This window comes from Carlito syrichta, unplaced genomic scaffold, assembly GCF_000164805.1.
Source record: "Carlito syrichta isolate Samal-C Ts95f unplaced genomic scaffold, Tarsius_syrichta-2.0.1 Scaffold302570, whole genome shotgun sequence".
In the NCBI taxonomy this organism is placed as follows: domain Eukaryota; kingdom Metazoa; phylum Chordata; class Mammalia; order Primates; family Tarsiidae; genus Carlito; species Carlito syrichta.
The window spans coordinates 678,892-704,004 of NW_007246666.1; the positions used below are offsets into that span (position 1 = coordinate 678,892).

Below are 25,113 nucleotides of genomic sequence, written 5' to 3' on the forward strand. Positions count from 1 at the left end.
AAAAAATCAGCTGGGCGTTGGTAGCGCCATGCCTATAATTCTGGCTACTTGGAAGGCTGAGGCCGAAGGATCGCCGGAGCCCAGCAGGTGAGGCTGCGGTGGCCGGGAGCGGCCACTGCACTCCAGTCTGGGTGACAGAGTGAGACTCCAACTCCGAAAAAAAAAAAAAAAGAAAGGAAATGTAGTAAACAGCAATCAGTAAAACACTAACTATGTATTGGCTGGAAGTTGAGATGTTATCATATTGGGACAGTAGAGAGAGTGGAAGGGACAGGCTTATATGTGAGTTAAAGTCCCTCATCTGCCATAGTAGGAAGTCAAGTAGATAATGTCTAAAATGGATTATCAGAAAAGAGTATAGGCATGTTATTTAGAATTATGAAAGTAAATATAAATACCAAAAGAAATAGATGAAAGTTTTAAAAGTGGTTGCCTTTGGGGAACAAAGCCAAAGAACTGCTATTATTTTATAAGCCTTATAGTCTTGATTTTTTAAAGCTATTTTTGCATATTTTGATTGAAATAGGAATATATTGCAAAGATAGGCTTGGAGTATTAGTGTGCCTATAAAATTGTTGAGGAAAAACATTTCAGTAGATGTTTGAGTGCTACTTATTATAAGGTGCTGTCGTGGGCCCTATAAGAAATACCACAGAGAAAAAGATAAGGCACCTGCCCAGAGTCTGGTGGAAGGAATGGTACTTATATGATCCAAATGGCATGTAAGTGCTAAGAGAGATGCACAGCACTGAGGGAGGCACTTCATATGGTGGAAGGTTCCTTGACCATATGTGATAAAACAAGCATGATTGTGCTGTCCCTGATTTACCTCAGTCATGAAAACAGCTAAGGAAATGTGCCACAAGTTTTATCTTAATACTTCAAGTAGAAAAAACTTGGCCATTGAATTCAGACCCTAGCAGTATACCACATCCAGGCTGTCTGAATTTGGAAAACTTTTGGGTGTTTTGTGAACTATAGCATCCTCATCTTAGACTATAGATGTAGGTAGTGACACCTCCCTACAGATTGTTGTAAGATATGCACCAGTATGTTATTCCCTGCCTACGTGCTCAGTGATTACTTTCTCCTCCCCTATTCCTTTCATTTTTTTTTTTTGAGTTGGAGTCTCACTCTGTCGCCCAGGCTGGAGTGCAGTGGCACGCTCACAGCCACTGCAGCCTCGACCTGCTGGGCTCAGGTGATCCCTCCACCTCAGCCTTCTAAGTAGCTGGAATTACAGGCACATGCCATGACATCCGGCTATTTTTTTAATTTATTATAGAGATGAGGTTTCGCCAGTTTGTCCAGGCTGGTCTCGAACCCATGAGCTCAGGCAGTCCTCTCACCTTGGCCTCCCAAAGTGCTGGGATCGTAGGCATGAACCATTGTGCCTGGCCCTTTAATTTCCTAAAACTACAGAACATCTAGGAAAGGAGATTAATCAGAGTGAAAAGATCACTGGGAATTTTAACCCTTTGCACTCTGATGTCCCCTCTGAGGAGACATCCTAAATCTAGCAAACCACTCAGGACAGACATAAAGAACTTGCTGGTGATTATACAGAAAAAAACTTATGCAAGCGCACATTTTTTAAAAATGTATGTTTCCTTGAAGTTTTCCATTCAAATTACATGAAAAAGCAAATAAAGAGATGGAATATATAGTGAGATATGATTGATCAGTTGAGAGTGGTTTTCAGGAATGACGAGTGTGTCCTCCTTCCACATCATCTTTAAACAACAGACTTTACAATAAATTACATATTAATGTAAGGAGGAAAAAAAAAATGAGACTATATTATCTGTTCGAATAGAAAAACACCAGGTGGAAAACATCAAACAAATTACTGTTGTGCAACATGTATCAATGAACCTGCAGTGCATGTCGATGATTGTTTCACACGTTCCTACATGTTAGAAAATCACATATAATTTTGATTTTTTTGTCATAAATAAGTTCCTCGATATCCAAAATTCCATTATAAGCCAAATATCATTACAATAAATAATTGGTTTCAACACTTTACTGTTTAATATGAAGTGATCTGTTTTTCACTATTTTGTTAAAAAGTGTGGTCAGGTTGCTTGGTAGGTGATCTACAAGATGTCTCTGAGTACAAAGGGTTGAAAACAAAAGAGACAATAGAATAAGTAGTATTTTAGGAGATTCTCAGCTAGTGGATTTTAGTTTCCTTAAAACTTTTAAAATTAAAAAATATGTTTTCTGCTCCCAGTCCAAAACAATGTGTTGTGATGCAGTTTGACAGTAAAAATGCCAGAAATAAACATGTATCTTTTTTTTCCAGCTTGAAAATAAGGAACTTCGAGAATTACTGTCCATCAGCAGTGAGTCTCTTCAGGTCAGAAAGGAAAACTCAATGGACACTGCTTCCCAAGCCATCAAATAACTGAACTCTAAATGATGGCTAGAGATTGTCTATCAAGGAAGGAAGTTATTATCTTCCCATTCAAGTATTGTCCATTCATTGTCTTGCCTCAGACTTGGATTAGTGTTGACTAAAGGTATCAGGTGGCAGTTTAGAATTTCCAGTCAGTATTGGCTGTCCACAAAATGGTTTTCAGGTGTGTGTGAATCATGCTGAGTTTCACCATTCCTTTCTTAAAGAGATTACTTTTAATTTTCATTTCTGGGACCTTGATTGATATGAACCATGTTTTCAGTTCATATTTATTTTTCACAACTCTGAAATTTTGAACATTTTATTATAAGCCAGTGATTTTATTTTATATAGCACTGTAAAACACACTAGAATTTTTAAAAGAGATTTAACTTTTTAAATCTATTTGGCATAAACCTGGATTTTTTCCATTTGACAAAAGTAATACAATTGCACAGAACTACAGGGGCAGATTCTCTGATTTGCAATGTCATTCACTTGGGAAGTTTTTAAGTCTCTCTGGTGCTAAGAGTTGGCACTTCATGGCCTGGTGTCTTTACCCTTAATTTGAGAGAGGCTACTGCTAGTCCCTAGAAAACATACTTGAAAATAAGTCAATTTTCTTTTTCCCAGTGATAACATAGTTGTCATATTGTTCAAAGTTTTTATTGTTCAAAGCTTAGGAAGCTGTCCTGTATATGTATATGCACACATATGTGCTTAGTTCAAATGCTAAAAGTAGCTTTTATTTATTCTATTAAATATAAGTAATCAAAAACAAAAATATCAAATAAACACACAAAATATATATATATATACGTAGTCAGTTTTTCAATTTTGTCCAACTAGAAAATCTTCAACTTACATCACATATGCAGTGTGAAGAGTATCTCAGGTGTATTCCCATCATAGTTCTTAGGTCTGACATTCTGCTGTTTAATTTGAATAGAACTTCTCTTTTATAGTTAAGAACCATCACTTACTTTGATGTCTTTCATTACTAGTGCTAATAGTTGGCTTTCTTTTTAGATCTGTTTTTTTATACAGAAGCAGTTTTATTACCTAATGAGAATTATTACATTCATAATCCTGTGTAGGCAACAACAGAGCAACATTGAGATTCAAACGCTGGGTGGTCAACCAGGTTCACTCATCAGTTCACTTCCCTGTCCCAGTTTACTCACATTTCAGATGTATAAATTACAGGTAGGTGTGGTGGGTCACACCTATAATCCCAACACTTTGTGCCAAAGCAGGAGGATTACTTAAGGCTAAGAGTTCAAGACCAGTCTGGGCAATATAGCAAGACCCTGTCTCTATAAAAAATAAAAATAAATTAGCCAAGCTTGGTGGCACTTGCCTGTAGTCCCAGCTACTTGGGAAGCTAAAGCAGGAAAATCAGTTGAACCCAGGAGGTTGAGGTTGCAATGAGCCATGGTCACACCACTGCACTCCAGCCTGCGGGCAACAGAGCAAGGTCCTGTTTCAAAAGAAGTAAAAAATTACTTCTTGTTATACTATTCTATTTGGATTTGCCCAGAAATAGCTGAAATAATGAATGCTAAATCTGCCAACATTTTCCAAAAGCATTAGGTACCATAATGCCTGGGAGAGACACGGTATTAAAGAGAGTTTTGTTAGCGATGTAACATTTCTTTGGTATTGCTATAAAGAACCTCAGTTAAAATGGGAAAATCTCAGCTGTCCCAAAAGCATTGATCGCAGTAATATCAGTGGGTGTTGGCCTAGATTAATGTGTGTTAGTGGATATGTATGTCATTTTGGGATTTGTCAAATTTCTATTTAATGTCCTACATGAAATTTGAAAAAAACTTCCACCCCCAAGTATGAGCACTTTTAGTTTCATTTCCCAAAAGTAGGTAAACTGTTAGCCCAGCCATTTGCCTTGAAGTATGTGCTAAGTGATCCTACAAGTCCATTCAGGAGGCAGGTAATCTATACCATTTGTCAGCCATGCCCAAACCTGCCATGGCCAGGATTCAGTGAAAATGATAATCAAATTAAGGTATAACATAGTGTCCCTTATATCTGTCTTATATTCCTTTGTAGTCGTTTATAAAGTGATTTAAATCTCAGGTATTCGGATAAATTGTATGTTAACTTTTCTCCCTTGGAAATCGAAAGCTTAGAATATGAGTCTAAAGAGCTTTTAGGCTGGGTGTGGTGGCTCAAGCCTATAACCCTAGCACTTTGGGAGGCTGAGGTAAGGTGACTGCCTGAGCCCACAGGTTCGAGAACAGCCTGGACAACTTGGCGAGACCTCATCTCTACGGTGATAAGTCAAAAAGTTAGCCGGGTGTGGTAGCAGCTACTTGGAAGGCTAAGGTGGGGGGATTGCCTGAGCGTGCCACTGCGCTCCAGCCTGGGTGCCGAAGTGTGGCTCCAATTCAAAATAAACAAACAAATAAATAAGTAAAAATAAAGAGCTTTTTGTGCCCTACATAATATAAATTCTGGCTAGTGCTAACACTACAAAGGTTTGATGTGTTAGAAAACTGAATAGGGGGTGGGGATGCGCTTCACTTTGGATATTAAGGTTTCATTTTCAGTGGATAGAGGAACTTGACTGGTTTGGAAAAATCTTACTTCAAAATTATTTTTAATAAAAACTTCACTTTAAGAATATTTGCTGGTAACCCCTTCGAGTCCCCTCCCACTGTGGGAGCTTTTCTGTCCTCTCAATAAATCCTGCTTTAAAAAAAAAAAAAATTTGCTAACTTTACTCAGTAATGAAGTGTAGAAAGCACAGTGGGTTTTTTTTCACATATAGCAACTTCATCAAGGACAAGAGTTTTATAAGCAGTTTGTAGCACAGTATTCAGTGTAACTCTAAAAATAGTGCTTTTATATTAGCATACTATTAATTACATCGATGCATTACATGCAATTCTTATATTAAGAACTCAAATATTAAAGGACTATTTCAGTGTTACTCAAATTTTGGTTCACTGACCTACTGAAACAAATTTGAGGATAGGGTCCAGGAATTTGTATTTTAGTAATCATCCCAGACAATTCCGAAGTACACTGGTTTAAGAATGTCTATTGTATGTGCCAAGCCATTAGCAGTTATGGATAGAAAAATTTTAAAAATGATGTTAACACTGTTTTCAAAGAAACATCTGGTAGAAGAAACACATATAAATATTACAACGCAATGTGGTAAATTCAATGTAAGTAGGTATAGGAAACAGAAGAGGGACTATTTAAACTTGAGAATTCAATGGAGATAATAAGTGGGTAGGAGGACAACTAGAAAACCTTGATGTCACAAAAGCAAAGTGTGGATGGTATTGCCAATAATGGCTACTATCTGTTGACTGCTTTACTATGTGTTACGTACTATATTATATAATCTCCATTTTAACTGTACCTCATTTTACAAATACAGGCACATGGAAGTTGTTATTTGTCCAAGATTCAAACCCAGGCAGTCTTAACCATTCTTAGTCACTAACAAGATACCTGGAAAGTGTCATACTGCTTGGAGTTCAAGTGGTTCTTGATTAGCAAAATCTGTTTTTACTAATTGTGCAAAAGAAACACCACAGCTCATATGTAAAAAATATCATGAATTCAATAAATACAATCTTAACTAATGTCTGTTTTCTAGAATGGTGTAGCTGAGAGTGTGTGTGCATGAAGCTGAAAGGAACAATATTTAATTGGTGGTCCTTTCTACGTACATTAAAGGTGCAGTTCTGTCTTGCAAATCTGCTTCCTCACCACATTGGCTTTCATCTTTCGTGATGTTTTCTTGTTGCTAGAAGGTTGCTGCTGAGTCAAATGCCATGCCCATGTTGAAGGCAGGGGGAAAAATAGGAAATGTTCTGTGCCAGCTACATAGCCCCTTTTATGAGGAAAAGCAAAGCTTTCCCAGAACTTTGAAACGGATTTTCCCTTGCCTTGTTTGCCTGAGCAGTTAAGTAGCCACTGCTAGCTGCAAAGAAAGCTGGGTACATAGCTGCCCAAATAAAAGCACATTTCTGTTTAGATTTGAGAAACTGTCAGTGTCTGACTTTTACATTGTCAAGTCCTTTTTCCTTGAATATAGTTTTTAGCAAGTGGAAGTGCATCAGCCAAAGGAGTGTTGATGTTGAATAGCCAAGAGAATGGACTGTAGCAGACATCTGTCATCTCTTTTTTGGCTGCCCAATATCTTAACTTCTGTGTTTAGGGAATCCCTCATTGAATGAAGCAGAGCCTTCCTCCTAAATAATCTGAAAGTGAGGTTTTCTCAGCCTCCTTTGTGTCTAGGAAAGATAATCTGCCTAAAACTTTAAAGTTACTGATAGGGCAACCCCTTTGGGTCCCCTCCCACTGTGGAAGCTTTTCTGTCCTCTCAATAAATCCTGCTTTTAAAAAAATTTTTTTAAATTTAACAAAATAAAGTTACTGATAAAAAGAAGTGGGGAACCATGCAGGATCATTGAAAGACGGTGACCAACAACTCTAGCTATGATATTCAGCTCCACAGAGGAACAGCAAAAGTGGTTTGCTTAGTGACAACATTCAGTCTCCAGTGCTGGCAAAGTCCGTGGTGTAAGCTGCAGTGCCTGACCAAAAGTGGAAACAGCGAGGTCTTCACTGAAGCACTTCTCTGATGTTATAGACTCCTGTGGCCTCTAATTCTGGTTTCCTGGCTGTCCTAGAGATCCTGAGAATTATTTTCAATAAAATCTTTTTTTTGGTTAAAATTAACCTGAATTGCCTATAACCAAGAACCCTAACTGATAAAATAGGCATAGTTTAAAAAAAACCGTGTACATGTAAATGTCAACACTTGATACATAATTTTGCACTTATATTTAAATGTAATATTTGACACTTATAAAAGTATAAATGGCATGCAAATAAATTATCAAGCATGGTAACTCATCATCTAACTTAAGAATTATAACATTACCAGTGCTTTGCATTTACCTATTATAGTTCCTCTCCTATCTTTTCCCACCGCCTGCTTCCTCTTTTTAAAAGTTATATCACGTGTAAAAAGACCTAAAGTACGTCTGTATCCCTAAAGTGACTTATCTTTAGTTTTGTTCATTTTCTGAACTTTTAAAAAATGTCATCACACTGTACGTAACCTAGGGATTTGATTTTTTTAACTCACCATGTTTCTAAGAGTCATACATTTTGTTATCACTGTAATTATACATTTTAAGAAATCTTTACTAATATCTGACTTACAAATTTTTAGTTCTCCATCTATCCCATTTAACTATAAGAGTCATTTCATATTCTACAGTTACTTCATTGGCATGTCTCATGGCAACTTTTGGAGTAAATCAAGGAGTATTACTAATATTCATAGTGAAAAGCAGGTGATGCTTTTGTTTTGTCACTCTCCTGGCATGCTAAAGAGGAGGTAGAACCTTCGATTAACGATAACTTCACTCAACATTTCATCTAGCTTCCTAGAAATACGTGTGGAATGAATCTGTAGATTTTTGCATGTTATTGAGCCTAAGATTCATTTTTATTTCATAGTTCAACATCTCTGAAATTGGGATATATCTTACACAGGTAGGGGTTATAATGTGATTGGTTGTAAGCATAAGTAAAATTGGTTTCTGCTCCTGGTGGATGACTGGACAAAGGCAATCTCGATTATAAGTAAGGGCCATTTGAGAAGGGAATACTATTTTTGGCCATTTTCTGTGAACTTTCTATTGACACTGTTTTCATCAAGACAGCATAAAAATTTTGAGTTTGGCTATGTTTTCTGTTGCTCTACAAATACAAATTACACAGCAGCTTAGAGCAATGCTCGTTTATTATCTTACTATTCTGTAGGTCAGAAGTCCATGCAGGACTCAATCGAATTCTTCCTCTCAGGGTCTCACAAGGCTGAAATCAAGGTGTCAGCTGAGGCTAGCACCTTTAGGAGGTTCTTGGCTCTCCCAAGTTCACATGGTTGTTGACAAAATCCATATCCTGGCAGCTGTAAAACTCAGAGATGGACTTCATGGCCAACAGGAAATCATCTCTGACTTCTCTTGTCTCGCACCTCTAGACTCCATTTTATGGACATACTCAACAAACTCCAGTCCAACCAGAATAATTTCCCTCTTGATCAACTCATCTGATTAGAAATCTCAATTACATTTGCAGTAATCCCTTTGCCATAAAAGAGGTGAGTAATTTCCTCTCATATCCACATGTCCCACCTGTGCTTGAGAGGATCATACAAGTCATGTACACCAGGCAGTGAGAATCCTGGTGTCCACACTGGAATTCTGCCTACCACAGTGGCTTTTGGGAGCTTCTAATAAAATCCTGGAAACAATGAATCACTCTGAGAAAAGACCAGCATTACCAGTGTTCTTAGTTGTCTCAAAAGAATTCTGTGTGAGAAAATCTAGACATCTATGAGTGAAAAAAAAAATCAAGATCCATCAATAGATGCTAAAATTAAGCAGGAACAGGATACTTACCAATCTTTGTACTGGTTTCCTAGGGTTGCCATAACAAATTACCACAGTAAATCAAAAAATGAGCCGGGCGTGGTAGCGCGCGCCTGTAGTTCCAGCTACTTGGAAGGCTGAGGCGGAAGGATTGCCGGAGCCCAGCAGGTCGAGGCTGCGGTGGCCAGAAGCGGCCACTGCACTCCAGTCCAGGCGACAGAGTGAGACTCCAACTCAAAAAAAAAAAAAGGTGGCACCACAGCACTCCAACCTGGGCAACAGAGCAAGACCCTGTCTCTAAAAAATAATGAAATAATTTTAAAATTTCAAAAGTTAACTTGGTAACATCTACAAAGATACTATTTCCAAATAAAGTCACCTCCCAAAGTTCTGGTTGGACATGAGTTTAAGGGAGGATAATATTTAATCCAGTACAATGCCAAAGTATCTCCCCCTGTCAAATATTCAGTAATTACAAAGGGAAAACATAGTAATTTTATAATGGAGGAACTGGGTGGCTTAAAACAAATTTATCCTTATAGTCCTGGAGGCTAGAAGTCTGAAATCAAGGTGTTTTTTCCTTCTGAAGGCTCTTAAGGGAGAATGTTCCATCTCCCTTTTTTTAGCTTCTGAGGTTATTGGCAATTCTTGTTGTTCTTTGACTTCTAGGTGTATCACTCCAATCTGTCTTCACATGGCATTCTCCCTGTATGTCTCTTGTCTGTGTCCAAAATTCCCTCTTCTAAGAACACGACTCATTGGCTTTGAGCCCACTCTAATCCAATATAATTTCATTTTAACTTGATTACATGAGGTGTGCCTGTAGTCCTGCTTATTCAGGAGACTGAGACAGGAGGATATCTTGAGCCCAGAGTTCAAAGTTATAGAAAGCTATGGTGGCCAGGCACAGTGGCTCAAGCCTGTAATATGTGAATGTGTGATATGTAATACGTGAAACATTAAAGACACACAGATTTTAAAATGCTCTAAACTGATCTCTCTCAATGAAAAACAATCTTTTAACTGTTGATGCTCCTGTGTATGATGAGGAATAGTTAAAAAACAGCTTTAAAGAATGGCCAGGCATCTTTCAGGAGCTCTCATGTCGGATGGCTCATGTTGGCACAACAGAGCAGCTTCCCACAAATCCAGAAACAACAAAATTGTGTGTTCACGGGTAGAAGCATGCAGACACCTGGGGAACTGCATGTAAGATGTGGCTCTTGAGGCTGGGCACAGTGGCTTATACCTATAATCCCAGCACTTTGGGAGGCCAGGGTGAGAGGATTGCCTGAGCCCATGGGTTCAATTCCAGCATGTGCAACACGGTGAGACCTCATCTCTACGATAAATCAAATAATTAGCCGGGCGTGGTAGCGTGCACCTGTAGTTCTGGAAGGCTGAGACAGAAGACTAAGCCCAGCAGGTAGACGCTGGGGTGGCTATGAGTGTGCCACTGCACTCCAGCCTTGGCGACAGAGTGAGAGTTCAACTCAAAAAAAAAAAAGAAAGCTGTGGTGGCGCCACAGCACTCCAGCCTGGGCAACAGAGCAAGACCCTGTCTCTAAAAAAATAATAATGAAATAAATTCTAAATAAATTTTAAAATTTCAAAAGTTAACTTGATAACATGTACATCTACAATCTTCTATTTGGAAGATTCTGTTTCCAAATAAAGTCCCATTCTATGGTTGTGGATGGACATGAGTTTAAGGGAGGACAATATTCAACCCAGTACAATACCAAAGTATCTCCCCTGCCAAATATTCAGTAATTACAAAGGGAAAACATAGTAATTTTACATTGGAGAATCCTAGCAGACATCAACTCATGAAAGTAATTAAGGTAAATATTACTAATTATGCATTTTAACATCACATACCCACAGATACGATGTAATAAGGATATATCATCTCTGTATTTTTTTCTAAATAATCTATAACCTCAATCTAATCAAGAAACACCACCAGATAAATCAAATTGAGGGATGTCTGCAAAGTAACTGACCGATATTGCTTCAAAGTGTTAAGAAGTCATGAAAGAAGACTGAAAAACCATCACAGAAGAGAGAGCAAGGAGACATAACAACTAAATGCAGTGTGGGATCCTATATTTGATCCTGAAATAGAAAATGAATGTTAGAGGAAAAACTGGTGAAACTGAAATTAATTTTATAGTTTAAGTAATATTATTGTGTCAAAGGTAATTTCCTAATTTTGAAAATTGTTCTACGGTTATGTAAGGTTAACATGGGGAAGCTGAGTAAAGGGTTTATAGAAACTTCCCGTACTATTTTTCTAACTCTTCTATAAGTCTAAAATCTAAAAAAAAAAATTATCCTGATTACTAATGAGGCTGAGTACAATTTCAAGTGTTGATTTGTATAGGTTTTTTAAAAAGAAATTTTGGATGTTCAAGTCTTTTCTCCATTTTCCTTTTGTTTGGCTTTTTCTTATTGATATGTATGAACTTATATATTCATATACCAATACATTGTGTTATGTGTTGCAAATATATATTCTCCTAGTCTGTTGATATTTTTTAATTTTTTAAATGCTGCCTCTAGATGAATGGAATTTTTAAAATATGGTCAAATTTATTACTAAAGAGAGATTCAGAAGAGTTAGACTTTGTGAAGAAGTTTTAGGAATACCTTAACAAATTTATTTTGCTTTTTAAAATTTTTTACTTTATATACACACAAAAGGGACACATGATAAAAATCTGTCATTTTAATAAATGAAAATAAAAATTCTAAATAATGAAAATATTCTGTCACAGTGAAAATGGCAGTATATCTTATCAGTAGTCTATAAATACAGTCAACACTACCTTGGGTTCCATAAAATAAGTATAATTTAGTCATTCAATGAATATCAAGTATTTACTTCACATGTAAGTCACTGTCCAGGCTTTATGAGTACAATGATTAATCAAACAATGAATTGTAGCTTATGCTGTAGTTCAGGAAATGAGCAATAAGCAATTAAATTCATACATGTGTACGTTTTGGATAGCAATACATGTAACGAAGACAGTAAAACAAGCTAATATGGAGAGTGACAGTTCAAGCGGGTACTTTTACTTTAGAAAAGTCCTTTGTGAGTTGGTAACATTTGAGGTAAAACCTGAATGATGAGAAAATCCCAGATATTAGAGAATTTGGTGGGGACTAGATCATTTAGTACCTTGCCAGGCATGGTAAAAGAGTTTGGATTTTATTTGAAGGACAATTGTTTCATCCAAAGTTAGTTTAAGTTAAATTAAAAATATTCTTTTGCTCCACCTTCCCCTCTGGTTAATCGACTCCCAGAGCTACACTGTTATGGTGATTACTTCTAGTGTAGCAGCTTAGTGAGTCCACATAATTCTTCCACTGAGTTCAATGTTGACCAATTATTTTATTTTATTATTTAAAATTTTTTTCCTTTATGCCAATAGCTTCAGGGGTCCAATATTGCACTGTATAGTGGCGAAGAAGTCCGGGCTTTAAATGTACCCACCACTCCCACCTGTGTACCCTGTACCTGATAGGTAATTTTTCATCCCGCTGCCTCGTCTCCCTCTCCCCCTTCTGGGTCTTCGGTGTCCATTATATCAGCCTCTATGAATGTTTGGGTGAATGTTGACATTGTAAAGAGAAGCATTATACAAAGCTTTTGCATTATTTATTATATTATTTACATTATAATATTTTACATTAATGTTATTATATTATTATTCTTTATATAATACATTTTAACTGCTTGGGGGCTTGTTAGGAAATACAATTTTGGATTATAAGATTCTAGGGCCAAACCTTAATTATTTTCATGAATTCTTATGGAAATAATTCTTTATGAAAGTTTTTGCGCTAGATGTTATTTTCCTGTTCTAAAACCTTGTATGTGGACCCCTTTACCATCCACTATTACTGTAATTTTATAAAAGAAGGTCCTCTTTAACTTTCCTAAATAGGAAGAAGATAATGTCAGAGTAAAAATAGTCCTTAAAATCTTGAATAAATTTAGCCTTATTTAAAATTTTTAAAAAGCTCCACATTGACCTAATTTTTCTTATTTGACAGAGAACTGACAGAAAAATCTCATCCATCACTGCTCAAGAAAACCTTATAATGGTGTAAGGGATGTTTATTTTTAATTCTAGGACTCCAGAAATAATGTACTTATTGATAATTGAAGAAAAAAGAACACAACTAATTAATGTCATTGTCTAAGCTTCTCAGAGTAGAAAAATAAGTATGATGATAACCAAAAATAACTTGCCCAATTTTTTTTCTGATTGTTGTTCCTTAATAAACTATCTTCTCAAAATCTATGACCACCTTGTTGTATAGAAGATGGTTTTCCAAGTAATTTCACAAGTTTCTGATTTAATTAACTTTGGTTTAAAAAAATAAGAAGATAACTACATTTTTTCATTTTTTGATTTGACTTCAAAATTCATTTGAAAAAAATGATGCCTTTTAAGTGTAGTAACTTCTAAAAATGAAACCTACCTCTATTTATGGGTTGTACTTGTAGAAAGAGTAAGTCATTTTAACTAGTGATTTAAATCACATTACTCCACCTGTTACTTTAATACACTAGAAACTAAAATGTATATTTCTGAGTTTATACATATTTGCATTTTGTGTTAAATGTAAATTGATACTAATTTTGGAGCAAGGAGGAATTTAAAGGCAATTGGGATATATTCAGAATGAGGATGATGAAATGATCATATGATTTAGAAGCTACATGTAATGGTAGAAACCAAGACTTTATCCTTTCTTGTTGCTAAGAATTGTATTGATAAAACTTAGTGAGACTATTATTTTTTACATTTCCCATTGCTGTGATATTTGAGAATGTGTGCTCTTAGACCTAATTCTACTTTTAGCCCAGCTTCACATGACCTTATAGCTAACGCAAGAGCCCAGGATAGTTTCTCTGTAACTTTAGGACATCCAGACTAGGTCTATTGTGGGAAGGAGAGATTCAAAGTTAAGAACTGAACAAAGAAAACAAAATAATTGCTTTGAAATATTTACATTCTGTACTTTCTCAACAAAATATTCCAATTTGGAACAACTTTTTATACTGTTGTCCAGTGCTATTCACTCAACAAGCTTTTGAGAGTTGTTGAGATGGGCACCGCAAAGGTGAATGTCAGAGCCTCTGAACTGAAGTATCACTAGCTAGTAAAAACTAATTACGGCCGGGCGCGGTGGCTTAGCCTGTAATCCCAGCAATTTGGGAGGCCAAAGTGAGAGGACTGCCTGAGCCTGAGGGTTCGAGACCAGCCTGGGCAACTTGGGTGAGATCTCGTCTCTACAATAAACCAAAAAATAAGCCCGGCGAGGTAGCATGCCCCTGTGGTTCCAGTTACTCGGAAGGCTGAGGCGGAAGGATCGCCGGAGCCCAGCAGGTCGAGGCTGCGGTGGCCCCCGCACTCCAACCTGGGCGACAAAGTGAGACTCCAACTCAAGCCCTCCCCCCAAAGAAGCCAAAATGAATAATTACAATAGAATAAGCTATGAAAGCACTGAAAGTGAAGCGAAATATCTGTGCTTAGGAGAGCGTGGGAAGGCATAAAGAGCAAAAGAGGCAGCTTTGAGGTGTTATGCATGGGACTGGACCAAAAGCAACGTAAGTAGAGAGGAAACCTTCGTGTAGAGAGAGAAGATACTGGTTCCTTTTAGAATTCAAGATGATTTGCTCAGAATTGGAAGTTATTGTTCCTTCACTGCACTTATGCCCGTGTGTATGTGTTTTTGCAAAAACTTAATGATGCTAGGCAGAAAGTTCTTTGAGGACAGGACCGTGTCCGTTTTTCTTTACAAATGCATACTTCCCAGGAATGACACATAGGGGATGGCGAATAAGCGTGTTGAAAGCGAAAAGTGGGTAGGAGAGTTCTCAGCAGCGTAACTGGTCATTATTTATCCCATACTGTCAAGGGAGAGAGCCACTGAACCTGTGAACAACATTCCTCTCACCAGAGGAGCGTGCTCCATTGTTCTAGAGGGGGCTGATCCCTTGGAACATTTCTGTGGCCAGAATTAGACATCTCTCTCCTTCCTACTGCCCCCATTGGCTGAGTCATCCCTTTGCCTCGATTTCAGCCTTTTAATTACTGATTCAGCTTCTTGGATTATGGGATCCACTACGAATATCTTCTGGTAACTAGAGAGGTCAGTCGAGGGAGTTTGGGTTTATCATTTTAAATTAGTGATTCGCCATGCTCGCTTTTGTTCCATCTGTTGCAAGCCAATATATAGTTCGTGGAAGACAAAGGCCTCACGTAGCTTTCCAAATGACCGAGCTACGAGCCGAACTTTATACTGACGAAATTCCAATCTCATGCAGCAGACATAGAAAAGGAAAGCTTGCGCTGCGAGTGAGGAGAAACTGGGGTTTGAGGAATCTGGATGACCGCTAGGAAAAAAAACCCTGACATTCCAGGATATGCCTTCAGGACCGTTCGCCCTCAGGGTTCCCCCCAATATCGCCCCAAGCACGTATGACTTGCAAAGACTAGAGGCGGCGAAAGCCACCCGCCACTCCGCCCCTAGCGTCCCAGCGGAGTCAGTAAACACAGAGATTGCTTCCCGCAGCACACCCGAGAGGGAAGGGAGCCGAGCGGAGCCGCCATCTTGGTTGTGGTTAAGCGCAGCGCACGGGCTGGCGTCATTCGGCCGTGGTGCGCAGGCGTATTAGGAGTACATGCCCCCTCCCCCGTGCACGCGCTCGGTGCCCGCAAGTCTCGCGAGAGAAGCGAGATTTATTCCTACGTACCGGGCCGTGCTGCTTATGGCGGCGCTGGAGAGGGGGCGCTGAGCTGTTGGGGTGAGTACGACCTCCGGGTCCAATTGGGGGTAGCAGGAAGCCAGGCTAAAGGCGGATGAGAAGACCAAGACTAACGGGAAAGACTTCTGAGGCAAGGTGGGCACTCCTGGAGCTCCGGGTAGGGAAGAACGCACCCTCGCGTCCCTACCCCGGGCTTTTTCAGCCGTCCTCCGTTCAACCGTCCGAGCCTCACGTCAGGCCTCGGAGCTGAAGCGAGGAGTGGAGGCCGGCGGGGCGCGCGTGGTGCCAGTGGTGGTGGCGACTAAAGTGGGGGGAGGGAGCGAAAATGGAGGCTCCGACCGCAGCCAAGATGGAGGCGGAGGGTGCGGGGCTCGGGCGCGGGGGCTGCCGGGAGCGGTAGTCCGGCCGCCTCCCCCGCTGCGGCTTGGCGAGGGAAAGGGGAACTACACGTCCCGGCGGGCGGGGCGAGGGGGTGGCGGCGCGGTCCTTTGTGTGAGGCTGGACGAGCCCGAGAGCGAGAGGGGCCTCCTCCGGCCCTGGACCCTCCAGCCTCCTGGCCGTCGCCTGCTGGGGACCCGACTGCCAGGACCAGAGCGCAGTGCGGCAGTGGCGCCTTCTTTGTGTGCGGACCGAGACCCTGCCCCGTCCAGGGAAAGTGCGTGGAGGCGCCTCTCCCCGGTCGCAGCCGGCACCGTGGCGCGGCAGGATTGGCATCCCTCCTGCCTGCCACCTGGAGCCGGGTCTCAGCGGCCAGCCTTCCCCTCCCTTTCGGCTTCTTGGGACAGGGAATCAGCCCCTGCCTAACCTCTTAGACCCCTGGCTTCCACCCCCCTCTCTGTCTTGGGGTAAGAGCGTGCGCCGAGGGAGCTCCGCGGTGCCCTCCCGGCCACCTCCCCTGACTCCGGAGAGGTGCAAGCGCCTGGCCCACCTTGTGCAGCGAACGGCGGGGCTTCGCTTCTCTCTGTTGACTTTTTGGGAGCCTGCCCCTGGAGGCACGCTTGAGGTTTTTCCCATTCGTTGTTTTGTCAGTACGAGATCGTGGCGCCGCGGTCCTTTTGCTTCCAAGATTTTCCCCTTAGCAGCACTGATGGCTGCTCTTGCTTGACTCGGAGGAGGAGGCCGGGAACGCTCCCTAAAACAGGCTTCAGTCTACCCCCCCCCAAAAAAATTGTTGGGCAAGTTAATTTTCTTGTCTTGCACCTTAAATGAGTGAGAACATGTGGTGCTCTTTAGACAGTTGAGAGGAGAGGGAGAGTGCTCAAAGGCGCTCTAGGAGGTAATTCTGTTTCTTTTGAGAGTTAAATTGTCCTCGGGCTGGTATGAACTGGCAGTTCTCAGCCAGAGCTACTAACCTACTTTTTAAAAATGTAGGTTCCAAATTAAAGCCCGCTAATATAAGGTACTCTGGGTATCAAAACGCTGAGTAATTTTCATTTTGAGTTACTAGACGGCAAATATTCTCGATACTACATCCAGGAGCAATATAATACATGCCTTGGTGCTCTTTTGGTGCCAACCAATAGTCGGTATCCTTGGTGTGGGTTTGCATACTTAAATAGGCATATACCTGAGTCATAATAGATAAAAAAAACATTCAACCTTGTTTCTTTTTGTCTCCTTTTAGCGCTAGGGCCTAAATAAAAGAGATAGTAGTTTGAGTGGTTTTGCAGCTGCTCTGGATGTTTACCATTGAGATGAGTATTTATAGCAGCTGAGTTGAAAAGTAAAGTATTTGAGGCATAGAAGATAGGTTTTCTTTTTTTGTAAATAAGCTCTGACTTAAGCGTGACCTTTAGAATGTGATTGAAAATTCTGGTAAATTCCTAGCAAATTAAAAAAAAAAAAATGAGAGGGTAAAGCTGACATGTAGTTTTGCTTTATCTCACCGTTTTCCCCCTCTCCACTTAAAGACACATCATGTAGTCCTCTTTTTGTATGTTTTAAATTATCCTAAAATATATGTAACATAAAATTTACTGGTTTAACCTTTTTCAAGTGTACTGTTCAGTGGCGTTAAGTATATTCACATTGTTCTGAGAGCTATACTTTGACAAGACAGTTGAAACATGGAAGTTTCTTTTAGATAGATTTTTGAGGAGTTGATTTTGTTTAATAAACTCAAAGAAGTGATGTGTCTTAGCTTAGTCTTTTAAGAAATGGAGAGCTGTTAAAACTTTCAGGATTTTCCATAATTGATATTTACCGCTAGAAAAAGTATAATTGTATTTTGTAAGGTTTAATAGCTAGACTGTCTTAAGTGGTGAAACAACTGTGATGAGAGTGACTTGCTGTAAAAATACCTTCTGCCAATTAGGATTTTTTAAATTTATTTGTTTTGATATTATAATGTTTTCTACTTGCATGTGTGAGTACCTGGTTAAAAACAAAACAGTAGAACACTTTTTATATTTAATATGTCCTTTTATGCTGGGATAAAACATTAGTGTGTAGTCAGGAATAAATTGATCAGTAGTTTCTTCACATTGCACATGTGGACTATCCATTGGTGTTCCGGTACAGCCAGTTCATAACTGATTAGACATTTGCAGTCTACAGTTTAATAATTGCAGGCTTCTGCTGTGGTCAAGTTTGTGCTAGATACTTTTAGTGCAAATCTTTGCCCAAGAGCCTATTGCTTTATGAGGCACATCAGTACTTTTTTCTACCAGGCAGTTTATACCTGCTCTGTGGAACATAATAACCACTGGCCACATATGGTTATTGTGCACCTGAAGTGTAACTTGTCTGGATTGAAATGTGCTGTAATTGTAAAATAACATCGAATTTCAAGGAATGTAAAAATCTTGTTTTTAAAGATTGATTGTGGAAAATGATAACATTTGGGGTATAATTGGTTGAATAAGACATTTTTAATTAATTTCATCTGTTTCTTTTGACTTTAATATGGCTACTAGAAAATTTTTAATTACATGGGTGGCTTAAACTATATTTCTGTTGGATAATGCTGGTCTATGTTCTCTGATGTGTCTGGAGTGTTTCTTTAGCATCTTCCCACACTTTTTGTCCTACCTCGAAGTATTAGTGTATCTGGAACCAGCTAAGTGATAATTTTAAATATCTCAGTAGCTTTTTAGGTAATTAACAAAAGATAGTTTCATCTATCTTGTTTTCTTTTATTTTCACTTAACAGGAAATTAGATTGTTTTAAGTTGGTTAATTATCTAGATTTTAACATTTACCTTAGATACTAAAGTAAAAACAAACTAAAACTTGTCAAACACTTTAATTATACAGGTAATAGCACACTGATATAGTCAGACTTAAGATGATCCATCAAGAAGTATGAACTGTGAAGTTAAGGCAAGAATGTTACTCATGAGCGACTTCCCCCCGTTGAAAAATTATTCTAGTATGGGACGCAATGAAATGTCAGGCAGTAGAGAACATTTTCAATCATATGCTACCTACTTGGGTCTTTGTCCTCTCAAGAAGAAGGTACTCCCAAAAGGAAGCGGGTTAGGTGGGGAGACTTGTAGACTGGTTAAGCCTTTCATTAGCCTCAAGTGAATGCTGTACGTACTTTCAAAATAATTTGTCAAAATGATAAACTAGGTAGTGTGATATATTTTAGATGGATGACACCACATAAATGTATTAGTCTAACAGTAGTTTAGATCCTGCTGGGTGCCTGGCTTCTACGAGGACTTTGAGATTAAAAGCAGCAACTGAGGGAAACAGTAAATAACAAAACAGATGGTGATAATTTTAAGACAGGTGACAGAGGGAATAACCATTTGGGTTCAGTTTAAGTAATTAGTTTCAACTCCTGAAATGACATAATTGATCATTAATATTGATACTGTTTCCATGCTAAGCAAGGGGAAAAGGAGTTGTTTACTCAGCATTCAGAGAGACTCTCTGATCCACATTTAAAATGTTCCCTAGTTTTTATTATCGAAACCCTATGTTTCATGTAGCTTAAGTTTCTAGCTTTTGGGGATATGGGACAAATGCACTTATGTTCAGAGAGTTAAGGCAAAAAAGGTAGTCAGAACTACCAATGAATGCTAATCCTGGCATGAATTGATAGCCAGTTTTATTAAAATGCCTGGCAAGTATCTTGAAGTTCTTCAGTAATGTTGATTTGATTGTAAAGCATTTAACTATAGAAATCTCATAGCTGTGAAGATATTAATTCAGTCACTCTAATTTATTCATGATTGCTGGAAGATTTGTTTGAGCTATATTAGATCATAATGGACCTGATTAGTGCCAAAACTGGCCCTGCAGTACTCGAGGTTTTTAGTTCTAAAAACCTCTTATTTTGTACTGAATGACAAACTTGACAGTTCTTAACATAATACAACCTAGATTGGGTGATTCAGTTCAAGTTTTGCAAGATGAAGTTGTTTTACCCTTCAACACATACAACTTTGTCCTTAATCTTGAGTTCTTTGGGTTCATAAATAGACCTTGGGTATTATGGTACAGTGTATATTTTAAAAGAAGAGATTGTTATTTCTTGATTGGATAATTAAGACTTCTATACATTAAAGTTGGTAGAACTGTCTGCACTTGAATTGTGGCTTCCTTTTGCCTATTATAGATTACCTTTTGGCTATATTTGCTGTAGTGTATAGTAGCACTGGGGTAGTTGCTAAATGGTGCTGTGATAAAGAAATAAATTTGAGTTTGCTGATCAGAAATTTGAAATAAAATTGGAGGGACAAGATACATAAACATGAGGTAAACAAAGTACATAAATTATTTGTTACAGGCAGTGAATGTCACTGCCTCAGTTAATGGGAATTAAGGTAATGAGCCTGCTGAAATGGTTAAAAAGACTTTGTCACTTTGAAGACGACAAAATAATATTATTTGTGGGAAGCCCTACATGAGCAAAGAAGGCTAGAATTCAGGAATATCCCAAGAGTTGTTTTTAAGAATTAGGGGAAGGAATGGACTTCTGGGAGAAGAACTGCAAAGCAGTAGAAATAAGGAAAATAGAGTAGAGACATCTGATAGACTAGTTCTTAACCCTGGCTGTAAGTCAGAGACACCTTGGAGGAGGGTAAAGAAAATACACTAATGCCTGGGACAGAACCTAGTTTAGTTACATTTAGAATTTCTGTGTGGGACCCAAGCTTTGCTATTTTTATTTTGAGTTGGAGTCTCACTCTGTTGCCCAGGCTGGAGTGCAGTGGCACACTCACAGCCACCCTAGCGCCGACCTGCTGGGCTCAGACGATCCTTCTGCCTCAGCCTTCCAAGGAGTTGGAGCTACAGGTGCACGCTACCACACCAGGCTCATTTTTTATTTATTGTAGAAACGAGGTCTCACCAAATTGCCCAGCTGGTCTCGAACCCGAGGGTTCAGGCAGTCCACTCGCCTTGGCCTCCCAAAGTGCTGGGATTACAGGCTGAGCCACCAAACCCAGCCTTTTTTTTTTTTAAAGGTTGCTCAGGTAGTTGGATTGAATGGGTAGCCAGGGTTAAGAACCTTCCATCTAGAGTATGGGAAAAATAAGATTTTTGACGAGAGCATGAGATGAAATTGGAGGTTTTGATAGATCAGTCTGATGGTGTTACGTGACAGAAAATGGAAAAGATGGACACTGGCAGTTGGCAGATGTATTAGACAACTGGGCTAAGATGACTTTTAGGACAGGAAGCAAATCAAATCAAAAGATAGTGTGAAGGAAATATTAATACAACTTGCAGCCAACTGTATGCAGTATGTAGACAGAGAAGGGAAGAATCAAGATAAAGTGGCTCTGCATCAAAACATTTGCATTACTCTAGGAATGGGACTGGGCACAGGCTTTTTTGGATTTTTTTTTGAGTTGGAGTCTCACTGTCACCCAGGCTGGAGTGCAGTGGCATGCTCATGGCCACCCCAGTGTTGACCTGCTGGGCTCCTGCAATCTTGCCTTAGCTTTCCAAGTAGCCGGAACTATAGGCGTGCACTACCATGCCCGGCTAAACAGGTATTTTTTAAAGCTTCCCAAGTGATTTGAGAACCATTGCTCTAAGACATATCTAGTTTGGGTAATAGGAGAATGTTCTAAATAAAGTTTAAAGATCAGACAAGTGTAACATTTGATGTTTGAAGTAGCAATATAAAGTCATGGGATGCTAGATGCAGAAAATGTCCAGATTAGCTATTACTGAGTATTCATTTGCATGTGAGGAAATGGAAACCTAGAGAGGTTAAATAAGTTGTTCGTGGTAGTTACTAGTATCAGTGCTTGGAATTGAGCTCTTTTAGTCTAAGCTATTTCATCAGCTGTGGCCTCTCACCTGATAGAAATTCTTTTTTTTCTGATATTTTTCCAAATATATTATTCATATTTCACCATTTCCACTTTTTTCTTCCTCCCATTTAGATGGTTAACAGCACCATTTTGTTAACATTGGAGTCAGTACAAAGTCATCATTTGTTATTTTACAGGTAACATAAAGCAGAGTTCTGTGATTTTTACTTATTAATACATATTTCTCTTTACTATAAACATTTTTCATCTATTTACTGAAGTAGAGCAAATGAGATTTCTGTTTCCTTCACTAAGCCTTCTCCCATAGGATTTTAAGGCTTAATACCACTTTCATCAAAAACTAAGGCTTTCTGTTTCCTAGTCTATCAAGTTGAAATGCCTCATAATCACTACACCTGTCACAGCACATATCTCATTTCACTTTAACCTAGCCCTGTGTTCTAGCCAGGCAAACCTATTGATTTCCTCTGAAACAGCAAGCCACACTTGTTACCACAGTCATTCATGCAGAAAACTTCACTTGTTGCCCAGCTTAGAAAATCATGTAATGCATGGTCACTGCTCTCAAGGAACTTAGAATTTAGTGGCATATTCCGGCTTGGCTTATGTGATATTTCATGCCTAGAATATTCAGCTGTTTTCTTCCTCCTAAGATTCTGCCTAATTTTTCAGGTTCAGTTTAAAGTTCACTCTTCCTTAAAAGTCTTCTATGTGCTCACCATGTTGCTTTGATGCACATACAGTGGTGCATGAACAATAAATACTACTTTAGTATAGTAGGTTACCAGATATTAGTTGAGCAAATTAATTTTTTGCATTTTGTCCAACATATTCTGGTTTTTCTCTGTATGTAACTCTTTTCAGCAAGATTATAAAACATTCTTATGGCAGGAACGTCTTTTATATTTTCCACAAAACCTAATATAGTGCTAGACTCTTTGTGTGTGTGTGTGTGTGTGTGTGTGTGTGTGTGTGTGTGTGTTGGAGTCTCACTCTGTCGCCCAGACTGGAGTGCAGTGGCACGCTCCCGGCCACCGCAGCAGCCTTGACCTGCTGGGCTCCGGCGATTCTTCCGCCTCAGCCTTCCAAATAGCTGGAACTACAGGCGTGAGCTACCTTGCCCGGCTAATTTTTTGATTTACTGTAGAGATGAGGTCTCGCCAAGTTGTCCAGGCAGGTCTCGAACCCGCGGGCTCAGGCAATCCACTCACCTCAGCCTCCCAAAGTGCTGGGATTACAGGCTGAGCCACTGAGCCCGGCTAGTGCTAGATTATTATAAATGGACTAAATTAAACATTATGCTGTGTAACTTTGAGCTTATTTGGGGAAGATGGGAAGTCTATAAGAACTATGGAATAATGTGATGTCTTGGGAGTGAGATACCAAAGGAAGTAATCGTTAATATTTGAGAGATTGCTGCAAATAACATCAAATGAGTGTGCTTCCAAGTTTCCTGCATTACTTGCTTGATCAGTGATTCTTAAGTTAATGAAATGAGTTTGTCTCCCTTCCAAGTCTCCATCCCTGATTCTTTTATATATGTTAAACTTAACGTCTTTATTTTTTATCTCTAGTATGAAGTGTAACAGAACAGACTTTACCACCTGAAACTGCTGCTTCAAGTTCAGATCAGGCAAGGAACAAACCTCGTAACAACCAACAAGACCAAAGAAGAGTACACTTAAGTTGAAGACACAACACTTGATCTGAAACAAGAAGTTTGTGCCTACTCAACAGCTTTGAAAGAGCACTTCCCAACGCTGCTAGTAGTCTTTGTTTTCTTCAGTGCTGTACTGTGAGATTGCCTGGTGCAGCAGCCGTTGTATTCTTTATTAGCTTGGTAGATCATTTTCTCTCGCTCTTTTTTTTAATACTAGCAACTTTCATCCTTTGAAACGTGTGCTGAAAAAGAAGAATCAGCAAATACTACTGAAAGTGCAATATTTGATTATCACTGCGAGGTAGGTTCATATAGTTTCTTAGTATTGTTAAGAATCAGTTCTGTAACTCTGGATTTCCTGATTATTTGGTCAGACATAAAGTCTCAATCCGTTTTGTTCTAAAGGTATTCAGAAAGCAATTCTTCCATTCCTAACTAGTGTGAAAATATCAACTCTAGATTTATTTATTGTCTCTTGCTAGACAAGGATAATATTTATGGCCAAAACTGATTTTTTTTGCAGGTGATTATATTAATGCTTGCTGGTCTCTTGATTTATTGGTATCTATGAAGAAAATCTTTATCTATACTATTTAAAAGTAAGGACTTCAGATAGCATTGCATTCTTTATACAGGGCTTGTTGAAACCTAGATTACGTTTGGTACTGACATCTCTGTTTCCTTCTCTCTACCCTCTCCAGTGCTAGCTTCTTGAAGGGGAACTTTTGTTTTATTTTGTTTTTTAAGTTGGAGTCTCGCTCTGTCGCCCAGACTGGAGTGCAGTGGCCGCTCCCAGCCACCGCAGCCTCGACCTGCTGGGCTCCAGCAAGTAGCCGGAACTACAGGCGAGTGCTACCACGCCCAGCTAGTTTTTGATTTATTGTAGAGATGAGGTCTGGCCAAGTTGCCCAGGCGGGTCGCGAACCCGTGAAGGGGAACTTTTACATCCACTACATATATGCTTGCCACTAACTGCATATTTGTAAACAAATGGTTGACATATTTGCTCTGTTGTTCGGCATTACTAGTGCTGAAATACACGAATGAATATAGGATTTAGAACAATTTATTATAAAATATCACAGTTTTATATAGGATAAAAGGGAGGTATTCATAAAGTGCTAAGAATACACAACTGAAGGAGCATTTCCCTTGGAGGGAAGGAGAGAGATAAAGAAAGCCTACAGAGAAGGAATATTTGAAAATGAGTTGTACTTTGTTAGAGGGAAAGGAGTCTTTGGTAGAGATAAAGAAGTGATAAAGATGTAACAGAATTAGCAGGTTCAGGGAGACCTGAGAGCACATGGTATATATTGAGCAGTCCATTATGAACAGAGTAAAGAATACGGTTTTGATGGAAGAGTAGGAAAGAGGCTTTCTGAAGGTTTGGCCCCGTATATTTGGCTTTATTTTGTAGAAAGCCGACATCTTTATAAGCAAAAGTAAGATAGCTTTATTGCTTCAGATTTTAAAGTAATAACATATTCATGCCGGGCTTGGTGGCTCAGCCTATAATCCTAGCACTTTGGGAGGCCGAGGTGAGTGGATTGCCTGAGCCCGCGGGTTCGAGACCCGCCTGGGCAAATTGGTGAGCCCTC

General features: G+C 39.2%; 2 protein-coding genes across 8 annotated transcripts in view; both read left to right on the forward strand.

Annotated features, from left to right (window-relative positions):
* Positions 1-3,585, forward strand: part of SIKE1 (suppressor of IKBKE 1) — a 6,890-nt gene extending 3,305 nt beyond the window's left edge. Inside the window, exon 5 of one of the 2 annotated variants that reach the window (XM_008056894.2) lies at positions 2,309-3,181. In XM_008056894.2, coding sequence (XP_008055085.1) covers positions 2,309-2,410 — 102 coding nt within the window. In that variant the 3' untranslated portion in view covers positions 2,411-3,181. Of the gene's footprint in view, positions 1-2,308 lie in introns of both variants that reach the window. The other variant, XM_008056895.2, reaches the window with a different exon arrangement.
* Positions 3,586-15,546: 11,961 nt separating this feature from the next.
* CSDE1 (cold shock domain containing E1) overlaps positions 15,547-25,113 on the forward strand; it is a 40,787-nt gene continuing 31,220 nt past the window's right edge. For 4 of the 6 annotated variants that reach the window (XM_021711755.1, XM_021711758.1, XM_008056897.2 and 1 more), the window contains exons 1-2: positions 15,547-15,658; positions 23,430-23,816. The gene's annotated coding sequence lies outside the window, so the exon portion shown is untranslated. The remainder of the gene's footprint in view (positions 15,659-23,429; positions 23,817-25,113) is intronic. The other 2 variants (XM_021711759.1, XM_021711760.1) reach the window with 1 other exon arrangement.